At 42.3% G+C, this 13134-nt stretch overlaps 2 protein-coding genes across 50 annotated transcripts in view; one reads left to right on the forward strand and one right to left on the reverse strand.

Moving 5' to 3' along the window:
* ANK3 (ankyrin 3) overlaps positions 1-13134 on the forward strand; it is a 376227-nt gene that overhangs the window by 280734 nt on the left and 82359 nt on the right. For all 48 annotated transcript variants that reach the window (XM_083439835.1, XM_083439848.1, XM_083439844.1 and 45 more), the window contains 4 exons: positions 1940-2038; positions 9303-9401; positions 9528-9626; positions 11379-11474. In XM_083439835.1, coding sequence (XP_083295961.1) covers positions 1940-2038; positions 9303-9401; positions 9528-9626; positions 11379-11474 — 393 coding nt within the window. The remainder of the gene's footprint in view (positions 1-1939; positions 2039-9302; positions 9402-9527; positions 9627-11378; positions 11475-13134) is intronic.
* LOC310677310 (uncharacterized protein) overlaps positions 1-13134 on the reverse strand; it is a 120693-nt gene that overhangs the window by 15201 nt on the left and 92358 nt on the right. Inside the window, exon 4 of one of the 2 annotated variants that reach the window (XR_014511038.1) lies at positions 5773-9208. The exons of the other annotated variant lie outside the window; for it this stretch is intronic. The gene's annotated coding sequence lies outside the window, so the exon portion shown is untranslated. Of the gene's footprint in view, positions 1-5772; positions 9209-13134 lie in introns of those variants that run through there. 2 annotated transcript variants of the gene reach the window in all.

Here is a 13134-nt window from a genome sequence, read left to right on the forward strand (position 1 = left end):
CTTTTGTTGCTATGGCCTATGGCTGACGCAAATAAAGTTTGGTTTCATTCACCTGGCACTGAAAAGGCCATATGTGTACTTATTGGGGAGGAGGTACGAACAGGAACAGCGTCAGAGCTTGCTAGACCTGCATTGTCTTTCTTCACTACCTATTCATGCAATGCTTCAGCCTTAATGTGCTCCCTGTTCCATTATTATTCCAACTAGGTAGCATTCTTGGTCAGATTCTTGGAGCGTTTCCACACAGAAGTTTGTCATGTGCTCATATATTGCTAACTACACACTGAGGTTTTCCACTGCATCCATCCTCATACAAACACCTTTCCCATATTATTTTCTTATTTAATCTGGATTTATGATTTCCATGAAAAATCCAGTGAGTTTAAAAAAAGTGTGCAGAAAAGGTAAATCCAAATTAAATTTGGGGGGGATTGTGCAGTTTCAATGCCAACAGTGTGCAAAATGAGCAGCAGCAAGTTCACAATGAAACTGCCTTGTGGAGATTGCCTGCTATTTGATAAAGCTACTGAGTATAATACGTTGCCATGAATATTCATCAAGTTTTGGTGGCCTGTGTGTTTATTTCACATTTGTTGGAAAGTTTGCCCTGACTTAATTAAAAGCAAAGAGGAAAGGGTGGGTGTTGTGACACAACTTTTGAACTATCAGGCTGTGTGCATGTATTATGTTTCTATAGATGTTTGTATATGTGTTTGCGTAAAAAGCTTAGGTTGAGCACATTTCAAATCAACATATCAAAACTCGGGGAAGGGAAGGCCTCGCTTTCGCCTGAACAAAATTGGGATGTTTTAATTTCTAACCAGCTTGAATTGGCAGCAAGTCTAATTCAGAAAACCATGTTAAGGTGTGAGCTGCCTGGACGCTGTTCAGTTTAACAGCAGGGACTTGGGCCTATGAGAAAAGAGCTTTGTCAACAAATTTACTGCTTAAGTCCACATCTTAAATCATCTGTCACTTTCTGCTCTGTCATATACACTTTCAGCAAAGCTCAGCAAGTCCACAGTGGGGTAGCAAAGAGACACAAAGTACCAGATCTTAAAAGTGACCAACACTGCTGAGTTGATGAGGGAACAAATCTAATCTTTGAACATTCAAAAAGCACTTTCCTATATGCTAGGTTGTGGCTAGCTGCAAGACTCTGGACATAAATTGCAATGCTCTTGACTAGCCTCCTACATAACAGGTTAAATGGTGAGAAGAAATAAACTATGAGGTTTTTAACGATGGACTAGCAGTGTGTTATAGTGCATTTTATTCCAATGGTACGCAAAAATAACATTCCTTTTATGAAATAACGGTGACTGGTACACTGATGCGAGTCTGCTCATTTGTTACCGTAACCTATAATGGGGCATGTTTAATACAGTGGAACCTCAGTTTTCGAATGTAATCCATTCCGGAAGACTGTTTGAGTTCTGAAATGTTCAAAAACTAAAAACTCAATACAATAGGGAAACTCAAAACGGAAGCCGCACAGCATGTTTGACTTCCGAAAAGTGTTTGAAAACCAAAGCAGTTACTTCCGGGTTTTCGGCGTTCGAGTTCTGAGACGTTTGAAAACCAAGGTTCCATCTACTGTAAAATGTTGGCATATCACAGGGACATTTTCTGCTAAGCCAGGCATCCCCAAACTCGGGCCTCCAGATGTTTTGGAACTACAATTCCCATCATCCATGACCACTGGCCCTGTTGGCTAGGGATGATGGGAGCTGCAGTCCCAAAAAATCTGGAGGGCCGAGTTTGGGGATGCCTGTGCTAAGCACAGGGAGAGACCAAAAGTCTTGTTGCACATCAGAATTTGATTGCAGGTGGTTGGACTAGATGATCCTCGTGGTCCCTTCCAACTCTGCAGTCCTATGATTCTGTGATGCCAAGTGTCCCTTCTGTAAGAAACTAATTTGCTGTGTCTGATTTACAGAGTGGCCTCACTCCACTCCACCTGGCTGCACAAGAAGACCGAGTCAACGTGGCCGAGGTCCTCGTTAACCAAGGTGCTGTCGTGGATGCACCCACCAAGGTAAGCTTTCTTTGAGATGCCAGGTCTTTAAATACTCTTATAGGAGAAGAAAATGAATGAAAACAAAGTGATTGGCCTGCAACAGATACCTCTCATCTCCTCCCCCCTCCAAAAAAAAAAACAATTTTGGAGTCCCCCCTCCATAAAATTTTATTGAAGCTTTTTATTAAAGCTAATAGAAAGAAAACTGAGAAAGAAAGAAAAAAACCTCTCTCAGAGTTAGATCTTTATCCTTGTCTCACACAAAAGGGGTGCATAGTGTGGGCACATGATTTTGAGGGCACCCCTATGGAGGGATCTCCGTCCCACCCTGCATGCTGCCAGTGGTCTCTGGGACCTGGGGCCCAGTCTTGCCTTGCCACTGCACCCACGGCCCCCTCACTGAATGACCACCAGGTGAGTGTTAGGGGGGATGCACCCACCAAGGGCCTGGGCTTCCCCTCTGCACAGGTGGGCAGGCAGCACAGTGTGGCCCTGTGAGCCCTCCATGCTCCACGCCCGTCCTGCAGCATCAGCGAGGGCTGGGTTGGTGCTGCAAATTTTGTCCACCCTCCCCACACACCTGTGAGTGTACTCACATACCCCAGGTGCCGGCAAAGGATGCAATGCCCCTCCCTGCTCTCACATGGGAGCTTCCCTTTCTTCTGCCACCCACTCACCCTGAGAGATCTTCCCTTCCCTGACTCTCACACAGGGCCCTTCATTAACCACCTGTCACCTTCATGTGCATACAATCACTTCAGTGACCCAGAGTAGAGGACACCAAATGAAATAATAATAAAGTAAAACAGAAACAGAAATGAAGCAAGGGGGGAAAGGAGGAGAAGGAAACGGGAAGATAAAGTTCAGGTGCGCCACAAGCAACATGATCAGTTCTCACGACACCTCCCAGCAATAAACCTTGCGTCTCCCTTTTGTTAATTCTCACGCCATCCTGCAAGGGTTTTTCTCTTCCTTTTTCTGTTGAAGAAGCAAAAAATGTGTCTTGCCAGATGCTGGGTAGCTGGCTAGACAGACTGGCCATTTGCGGGGAGCAGCATGTGTGGTCTCACAGCCCTGCTGTTTAGAGAGGGACCAGGGACCTGTCTCCTGACATTGTAGCAGACAGCAGCACCAGATCTGGCTAGGCTGACATTTTAATGAAAGAGTTGTCAGACTCTTGACTACAGCGGGGGGGGGGGGGGAATGCACGCTACAGTAATAATTACCTGCCCTTGTACTCTTATCAAAGGTTAGGAAGCCAATTATTGACTCATAAAACTCAATGACATTGCTATTAGCCTGCAGTAGCAAAATTCATGGATGCGGGAAGAGAGAGAGAACAAAAATAACTTAGCTATGCCAGTTAACTTCATGTTTAGCCACAAGTAAGTTGTCATGGTCCATTATGGGATGAGAACTATCTTGGGTCAACCCTCCCCCTCTTTTGTTATGTATGTAGGATGAAGCCTGTAATTGGTTTAATAGGTGGGGAAATTGGCTAAGGTAGAAATCATACATTCACTTTAAGCAAGCCTGCCTTCTGAATAAGTGGGAGATAGGATTGAGCCATAAAGCCATATTTGGTGGGGATACATTTCGAGCTTTGAGGCAGCAAACTAAGGTCACAGTTGTGGGATTGTAAAGGTTATTTTCATTCTGGAGTCATAAGTGGCATTTGGAGAGCAATATAAAATATTAAAGGCCACCTTTCCTTCTAGGAATCACCAGCAATTTTTGCTGTAGTGGTCATTTAACCTGCATTTCCTTCAATATTTCAAAAAGGTGGAGGCATTGGTAATAGGAAAATGATTTTTAAATTTATAGATTTATTGATCATACTTCATTTTAAAATCCCCTGAAGGTGGATTAAATGTTTTAGTCTGCTTTGTAGATTCCTTTTATATTGTTGCATTTTTATTTTAGAATTTAGTGATTGTGTTATTGTTTGATTTCTATCATTTTACACCACTTTGGGTGTCGTTTTTGCAAGAACCATATGAATAAATAAACAAAGCCCCTTGATGGCATTTCTGTTTTCTGGTAGGTTCTGTGCAGAACCTTGATGGCGAAGGAATTTGTCTGATCAGGCTTCCTGAAACAGGAACTTGGCAAAGCTCCCCTCCCCTATCCTCTCCTCCCTCCTTTCTTTTCTGCACTCTATGTGTTCAGTAAAACACATAAAGGAAGGGCAGCTATTTCAGGTTTATGGTCTCTGACACCAGAAGCGTCTGTAGCTTAATTAGAGGCTTGGATGACACTGTTTGCTTGTTTAGTGCTCATATTTGGGCCTTAGTATCTGACTGCAGCAGCAAAAACAGCTTGAGGATCAACCTACAGAGCAAGCAACATCATATCTCAAGTTGTTTGAATTTTTAATACCTTCTCAAAGTGTAGGACACTGCTGAAATACCTTGTGCTATTTTTATGGCATGCTTTTGTGCAACACTGGTGTTTATTTTTCCATAGAATTTTGGAACTGTTTGCTTGGGGTGGAATGAAGCAATGAAGACTTAGAATCTTTTACTGGTGCAGCCTCTGTGCAGTCAGTTTAACAAACTGGAAATGCTGATAAGTGTCTGCCAGAGAATTAGAATAGTCAGAGTTGCTTGGGGACAAGTGATAATTAAATCTATCCTGTGTTTGCAGCGTAGACGTGTTGATAGGCACATGCAATGTTCTGTTGTCTAGGCCAATATCATTTATGGCTCTTCAACTTAGCTGCAGGTAGATCTTTGGACCATGAAAGTAGAAATGGTTTGAATAAGTTTTAAAAAGCAAATAGCAGGTATTGGGCCCATATACACATCAGGACTGAAGTGTCTTTAATGGTTTTCACCCATTGGTGGCCCAAATTCAGACTGGGGGGAGTCTGGTATCTGCTATTTGCATTGGAATAAAAAACCTATTGTCCTCCAGATGTTGCAGGACTACAGATCCCCTCATCTCGGCCCATTGCCCATGCTGGCTGGGGCTAATGGGAGTTGGAGTACAACAACATCTGTAGGGCACTATGTTGTTTCTCCCAGCTTTAAAGAATACTGACTAAGCATACTCAAAACATAATGGGTGGGGTGTGGTGAGAGAATTGCCCAAGCTACTACATACTCTTCTTTGGCTGTGTAAGCGAGGAAAATCTGCCAGCTGGCATCTTCCTCAAGAACTTCACAGGGTGCACATCTGCTTTAAGGAAATCAAGAAATTAGTTTAAACAGAAGTGCCTCTTGAACGTAAAGCAATTTGGCAACAAAGTACATGTAGTCAAAGGCTATCTTCTTTACTTCTCTACCGACCGAGCAGGCAGCCTGGGAATTGGCTGTTTATCTTACTGTTTTGACACAGTATAACAGTTGCGGATGCCGGTCTGTTTGGTAGACTTTTGATTACTCTGCATTAACTTCATCCTAGAACATCCATGGAGTATAGACTATATTGTCAGCATTCATTAGCTTATGTTTTCCTGATGGCCATTCTGCATCAGATGGCTTCTGATGCAGGATGACATGGTTGTGGCCATGAGGAAGCTTTGGAATATATCTTCTAAGGTAGCCCTCTGCTGCTTCAGCCTTTAGCAGAAGGGTCAGAGTTCAGAACAGGACTGCATAGCTTTGCTCTTCAGTTAGCAGGTGCCAGTTTTGGTCTCAGGGAGGCAACCTGAACCCCGGAAGGAGAGATGAAGTTGTGTTGCCCTCCTTCTGTTCTTCAATGGGCCTACCTCTTTGCCTTTTAATTATGAGTAATACGTTTTTAATGTATTTTTTTATGTTGTTTTTTATGTTGTAATTTAATTTTGTGAACAGCCCTGAGATCTACAGATGAACAGATCTACAAATTTAATAAATGATAACAACAACAATCATACTTCAGTCTTTAGACCAGTGTTTCCCAAACTTTTGCTTGCTGAAGCGCATTCGAATTAAATTTGAGGTGTGCTTCACTCTTACGCCCCAAAATGTTCCCTTTTATAATGTGCTAAGAGAAAGCACTGCTCACCTTTTCCAAAGTACACACACATGCACACTGAAATATCCATTTCAAAGCAGGGATTTAGGGAGCCACAGGCACAATGCAGAAAACCAAGAGGATAAATTGCACAGGGCTTTAGCGAAACGGACTGAAACTACAGCATTACGCTGATATTTATTTTTGATAAATAGCATTTGGTGATCCAGAATTAAGGTGTGATTATGAAGGTTTGTATATTTGATGCACCTCCCTGCTTTGGAAAATAAACAGTTCCACTGACCTTCTTGTGAACTGTCTCAGACATGCATTCTGAGTTCAACTCCACTAAGTAAGCAAGTTTCTTAAGAAAGGAAAGATTAATGTTATCTTGATGCAGGCTGATGAGGCAGGAAGAGATAATGGCTTTTAAGGATAATCTGCTGGTGCCTGTCACCATTAAAGCTCCTGGGGATATCCAAACAGACTCCTTGCCAAAACAGTTAAGAATCTTGATTATATCAAGATAAACTTAAGCAGAGAACAAAGAGGTGGAAACTATAGCATTGGTGAATAACAGCATAAACTCCTTATCTTTTATTGCGAATTTTATCCCTGTTTGTTTGTGGGGAAGAGATGCTTAAACTCCAGTCATAAACATCCCCCTCCTGCCCCTGGTTTCCAATGCATAACTAATTGCATAATAACTGGAGTACCACAAAGGGGAAGCAAAGGCTCATGTACTGTAGTCCTAGCTAGGTTCAGTGCCAGGTTGGTCTCACTCCTCAGTGCCTCCTTCTCCTCTGCCTTCAACTCCATGTGCACACTGGCTAATCAGACATAGTTCAGCCCTCTTTCTAGGCCTCTGCATGTCCAACAGCCTTGTGCTGGTATGTTGCTTTTAATAGACCCACCCACACTGCAGTGAGATCAGCATTCAAACTGCACTGTCCCTGCCGTCTGGCAACAGTTTTGTTCTGTGCAAAGTCCTTCCCACACAGCCATGACTTACAGTCCCTGGCTGCTGCTGCTGCTGCTGCTGCTGCTGCTAGGAAAGCAGGAATCTGCTTACTGTCGGAAGAAAGAGAGTTGAGCTTTGCACATGACAGCAGCAGTCCGAGGACTGGTTCACACATGAATCACTTAATGACTGCATCATGACGCAGTGTCCTGGGTATGTATAGGAGCAACGACAGACCGCCAGCCGCCACATGGATCTTTCAGAGAGTGTGTAGGAACTTTCTGTATTGCTCCTGAAAAAGCAACATGAACCTCTCATAAGGTCTGTCCATCCTTCTTGGGTGCTCAGCACAAAATGGGAGTTCACATGCCCCAAATACACTGATCAGAAAAATCCAGGGGGTGGAGAACAAGGGCAGAGGGGCTGGGCCCCATGCAACATGAGTGCACGGATTCTGCAGTACCCCTTGTTAGTGCAGCCCCCACCCACTCCTGTTGTTGATTAAAGGTGATCAGTAATCACCTTTCATTTTTTAAAAAAATGCATAAACATTTGGGGTTTTGTTACTCGTAAAGGTAAAGGGACCCCTGACCATTAGGTCCAGTCTTGTGTGCAAAATATTGATGGGATGAATACCTGGACAGAAGACTGTAACCTTGTCCTCAGCCATATCACAGAGTAGATCATTCAGATCCTTGTGGTGTGCAGTAATGGTAGTATTGACTGTTCAGAAAAGGAGTAGTCTGCTTTTTACAGTCAATTAGTGTGATACTACTGTTTTATAGTGTTCAGAAGACCCACACTAAGAATTCAGTGTCCCACTTTGGTGGTTGACATCAGACCTACCCATTATTATATGAAAGCCCTGTTCTTGCTTCTCACATTTGTTCCATCCTTCCTCCAAAGACCTCAGGGTTTTGAACATGGGCCTCCCTGTATGAAGTCCTGAAGTCTACCTGATACACAACACTGTGAGTGAGTGAGGTGGGATCTGTGAGAGTGCGCAGCAAGCCTTTCTTTGTTGTGGCTCCTTACCTATTGAAGGCACAGCTCTGGGAGATGTGCCAAATGTCTTGACATCACTCATTCCTATGTCCCATTAAAATGGTTAGCTTTCAGGAAACATTTTTTCTGACAGTTTCGGATCTCGATTATTATAATTGATATATTAATTGGTCTTAATGAGTTCTTATGATTCCTGCTGCTTTTTTTGTTTTTTCTTGTCTTAACGAAATGTTATTTTAACCTCCGTGCTTTATTGATTCGTATGTTGCATTGAATTTTGGTTTCAGTTTTTAAATTGGCAGGCCTCTCAAAAACGATTATGTGTACGTGTCTTGCTGGACAGTTGGCAATGCATGGAGGTGAAAGCAAAAGCAAAATGCTTTTTAAAAAACAAACAAACTTCAAAATGAAAACAAAACAAAACAAGGCAGACTCTGGCTTTTCTTCATGTGCCACTCCTTTTCATTATGAAAGGCAAATGCCTAGCAGTGTAGGAAGAAATGAAAACAAATTAAAGGCATAAGCCCATCAAACATCGGTGTAGCCAGGATTTATGTTGGGGGGGAGGCAGAACCTCAGTTAAGTAATTTTATTGATTTACTTGATTTGGCTTCCCCTCCCCCAACCCCCCGGCTTGGCTCTGTCCATGTCATCACGGACCCTGTGATGTTCATATTTTCTCTGTCCAGTTAAGGAGGCTTCCATAAGTGTATTACTTGGATCAGGAACTGTGGGCATCAAGCGAATACACACGGGAATCAGTCTTTCCTCGTTCCATTGCTTTCAGTGGTATTTACATTCAAATGCCCATCTATATTCTGGTGCAATTTGTGGGAAAATACATTTTTAGAGGACCAAAAAAGTTTTAAAATACATTTTGTTTTGTGGTTGTTGTTTGTTTGTTTTAAAAAAAATTAAGTGTCTTTTCCAGTTTCTCAAAAATACTCATAGCAAACAATCCTGATATACCACCCCAATAAACATTCCATGCATATATGATTTAAATGACACAATCAAACATTGAGCACGTTTTTACAACAGTTTAGTGTTCATTAGAGCAATTCAGCGTCTTCTCTTCTCAGTCTTGTCCCAGAGTGAGCTGTGGATAGCAGGTGGCGAGCGGAGATCATTGTTCTTTCCTGTGTCTTGAATAAGTGTCAACCATAGTTTCAAAATTGTCTTGGGTCTTTGTGTTCCTTAGTGCTCTGTGTTAGTTTCTCCACAAGAGCTGTGTTCCATAGTCTTTCTCACCTTGCCTCTAGAGCTGGACTGGGGATGGGAGTCTATTACAAACAAATGCATCGCGTTACATTTTCAAAACACCTATTAATTCCTCTTTCTGCCTCCCTGTTTCTTTTGTGTGTGTTTTACTTCCAGATGGGGTATACCCCGTTACATGTTGGCTGCCATTATGGAAACATAAAGATAGTTAATTTTCTCCTGCAGCAGTTTGCAAAAGTTAATGCCAAAACGAAGGTGAGATTCCACTCTTCTCTCATACCCTTCCCTCCCACGCCTTTGTTTCCTTCCTCGGTTGTGTGTTTGGATGGAGTCTCCAGCGCCATTCTTTGTGGGCTGTTTTCTGCTTTGTCTCCTATTTAGAATGGCTACACCCCTCTGCACCAAGCAGCTCAACAGGGACACACCCATATAATCAACGTCCTGCTCCAGAATGGCGCATCACCCAATGAACTCACTGTGGTAAGAGAGATGTAAAAGAGATCACACTCACCTTTTCTAGTCTATTCATCGTTTCCCTTTGGCAGCTGCTGCTGCTCTGCTTTTTGAGGAATTATATTGGTTTTATAGAAGCGCAGTGAGGGGGGAAATGGGAATAGAATGGTACGGGGCACAGTAATTCTATATCTCAGCTAGGAGCAGTGAAATAACAGAGAAAGCCCTACTGGAGCGTTATCTGGCAGGGACATTCTTTCACGTTTTGCTCCACCAGCTCTACACTAGCATAGCTGAGAGGATCTTGGGGCCATTGGATCCATGGTAGACCCTGATCCACCCTTGTATTCAGAGAAAGCAACCTTTAGCTTTTGAGAGTCAGCGTGGTGTAGTGGTTAAGAACGTGGACTTATAATCTGGTGAACTGGGTTTGCTTCCCCGCTACTCCACATGCAGCTGCTGGGTGACCTTGGGCTAGTCACACTTCTCTGAAGTCTCTCAGCCTCACTCACCTCACAGAGTGTTTGTTGTGGGGGAGGAAGGGAAAGGAGAATGTTAGCCGCTTTGAGACTCCTTTGGGTAGTGATAAAGCGGGATATCAAATCCAAACTCTTCCTCTTCTTTTTAGCTGTGCAACCCCATGCAAATTCATATATAATGCTCATAAGCACCAAGAGGTTTTCTCTGCAACTTAAGGCCCATGAAGTTTCTGGCCTTCATAAAATAAAGGTGGTCACCAGGGAATCCTGTTGCACATTGCATGATTACAAGCATGCATTGGTTCTTTGCACTTTGCATTTTCTGCAGGGACCCAGGAGTTAGCTACTGGGGTAGCCAAGGCAAACACAGTCACTACATGTAGTGGCCCTCAGTCATTATGCTCCTTGCCTAATCTCCGTGATGGAAGTGTGGTGTCTGATGAAACCCGGGGCATATGTATGCTACAAGCAGAAACTCATTCAGCAATAATTCATTCTTCCCAGGAAACTCTGGACATTGTAGTTTTGTGTAGGGGCCTGGGAGTTTTCCTCTCACCAAGCAACCAGGGTTCTTTGGTAGGAAGCTGTGACATTATAGTGTAGATAGAGCCTCAGGAGACTCCTGGAAAAGAATGTTTTGCTCATAACTGCCTTCTGCGTCACATTAAGGCTGTGTTTGCACTCCTGTTTACTGGGCACTCGCAGCATTTTTAGTGCTGGGTTTTTAATCATTGTTGACACAACATTTTCCAAAATGCATATGTATCCTGTACTTTGTTATTAAATATTGCCGTTTCATGCTTCCCCCCCAAAAAACACCTTTGCGTAGGGTAAATACATCCCTGCCCCTGTCAACGCCCCCTGGTGGGTACACAAACAGTAACAAATTGGACACGAAAAGCTACCCTGATGTAAACAGCTGGGGGAGGGGAAGAGCTGTGAAATGCATGGCTGGGGAGAGAAACAACTTCCCTGTACTCTAAGAATTGCATCCAGAGTGTCCCTTGGCTCTGCAGTTTGAATTTGCCACCTACTTACTGAGTTACTTGTATGTAACAGTTGCAAATTAAGCATTGAGTTTACTTTGAGAACCAAACTGTCTGCAGTTCCAGCTAAATCTGAGCAGTGGACCATTTGCTTTGTGGGAAGCACAAGTTTTTCATTTGCCTCTTCTTCCAGTGGATTTCGCAACTGGTTTTAGACAGTTTGCTGAGCATAAGCAAACTGCACTTCTGGTTATCCCTTAAGCTGCAGATCCTGTTAACATGAATCTTTTTGATGAACATTTCATTTTGTTTAGAATGGGAACACTGCCCTTGCCATTGCCAAACGACTTGGCTACATTTCGGTCGTTGACACGCTAAAGGTGGTAACAGAAGAGACCATGACAACGATTGTGAGTATGGCTACATTTTCAACAGTGAATGTCATGTCAGGTTTTTAATTTTTCTTTTACAGAGATACATTTGACTTAGTGCAGTCAGAGAGTATACAGCTGCTCAACTTAGAACAGGGCTGGGCAACTTGTCTTCAGAGTTATTTGATGCAGTGGCTGTCATAGCCCTGAAACTCCCTCCAGCCATTTCCCTAAGAAGATAAAGTTTCAAGGACTTACTTTTATTGAACTATGCTTGAAATAGGAACAGCAAAACTTTCCAATGGGGTGTTTCCATTGTTGAACAAGTTGCCCATCCCTGATTTAGGTATCACTATGTTGGGATGGGATTCTATCACATACTGGCAAATTCAGGTTGCACAATTAAAGCTGATGGGTGCTCTTGTGCAAGAAACCCCTAAATCAGGATTTTATTTATTTATTTATTTATTTATTTATTTAGCCATATGAAAAGTGATGGGGGAAATGTACTGGAACATGTGGTGTAAAAATTGCTTGATGCAACATTGTGCTACAAATCTCAGCCAAATCAGGATGAGTTCTTAATAAATCGCCAATGTAATCTAACCTGCCCACAAATGTTAAGGAATCTGTAGTTAAAACTCACTTCAGATTGGTAGATAACATGTAGTGTAGTGTAAATGAATGGAACCTGAAATTTATCACTGGAGGGTTTTTTGTTTTTGTATTTATTTACTGCATCTATGTCCCACACCTGTGGATTTTTTTAGCTGAGTAATAATTAGTGTGGGAACAGCTGTGGGAGTGAAAAATCACACAGACCACCCAGGGAAACATAAATTAATGTTTGCTGTTGAGTATTTTTAACCAGTTCAAAGTAAGAGTTTGGCAACTGGAAAACTACTGCTGGGAGAAGCTGGAGCTTCTCACAGTTTAACCCCCACAGTTTATCATGCAAAAAGCAAAAGTGCTGTGTTACAATAAAGGCATTTGAGCCAAAACTCACACTGCAGGCCACAATTCAATATTTTCCCTGTTTTTATTATTGTTTGTTATTTCTATTTACATGTTTCGTATACTACCCAATAACAGATATTAGTTAAGCTGTGCAGTTAACAGTAAGATTAAAACCATAGACAGTGCATCACCAAACACAATATAAAACTAAAGTACAGTAATATTTTCAAACCATTGGGAATGATTTCTCTCTTTTTATATTGAAAGTTTGTTTACATATCTCCATGACACCAATAATTTAAGTACAAAAGCCTTATTACAGCTTCTGCGGTTTTATTTGTCCCACCCCTGCAAAGCACTAGTGTAATAATTAAGACAACGAAGCCTCATTTAAAATGCCTCTTCATCCTTCAACTCAGATGTGCAAACCCTATGTCTTGCCCCCAGTGCATAGCTGAAGTATCTTGGATAAAGATACTAGTCTACCTTACAACATCGTTGTAAGAATTGCTAGCACAGTGAGTGCTGGATGGAATGAGTTCTAGGTGGAAGCTGAATATTGCAAGAGGGTTGTTGAGCTATTGCAAATGGGGCATTGGTAACTAGGTTTTTAAAAATCAGACTTATTTTGCAAAGGGAAAATCAGGATTGAAGGGGGGAAATATGGGCTATTATTTTGATGCCAATGGTGTTCTATGGATACTGCAAACAAAAACTGAGCACCCTGGAAGCATTCAATATA

The sequence above is a fragment of the Podarcis tiliguerta genome (assembly GCF_965153285.1).
Source record: "Podarcis tiliguerta genome assembly, chromosome: 5".
NCBI classification, from domain to species: domain Eukaryota; kingdom Metazoa; phylum Chordata; class Lepidosauria; order Squamata; family Lacertidae; genus Podarcis; species Podarcis tiliguerta.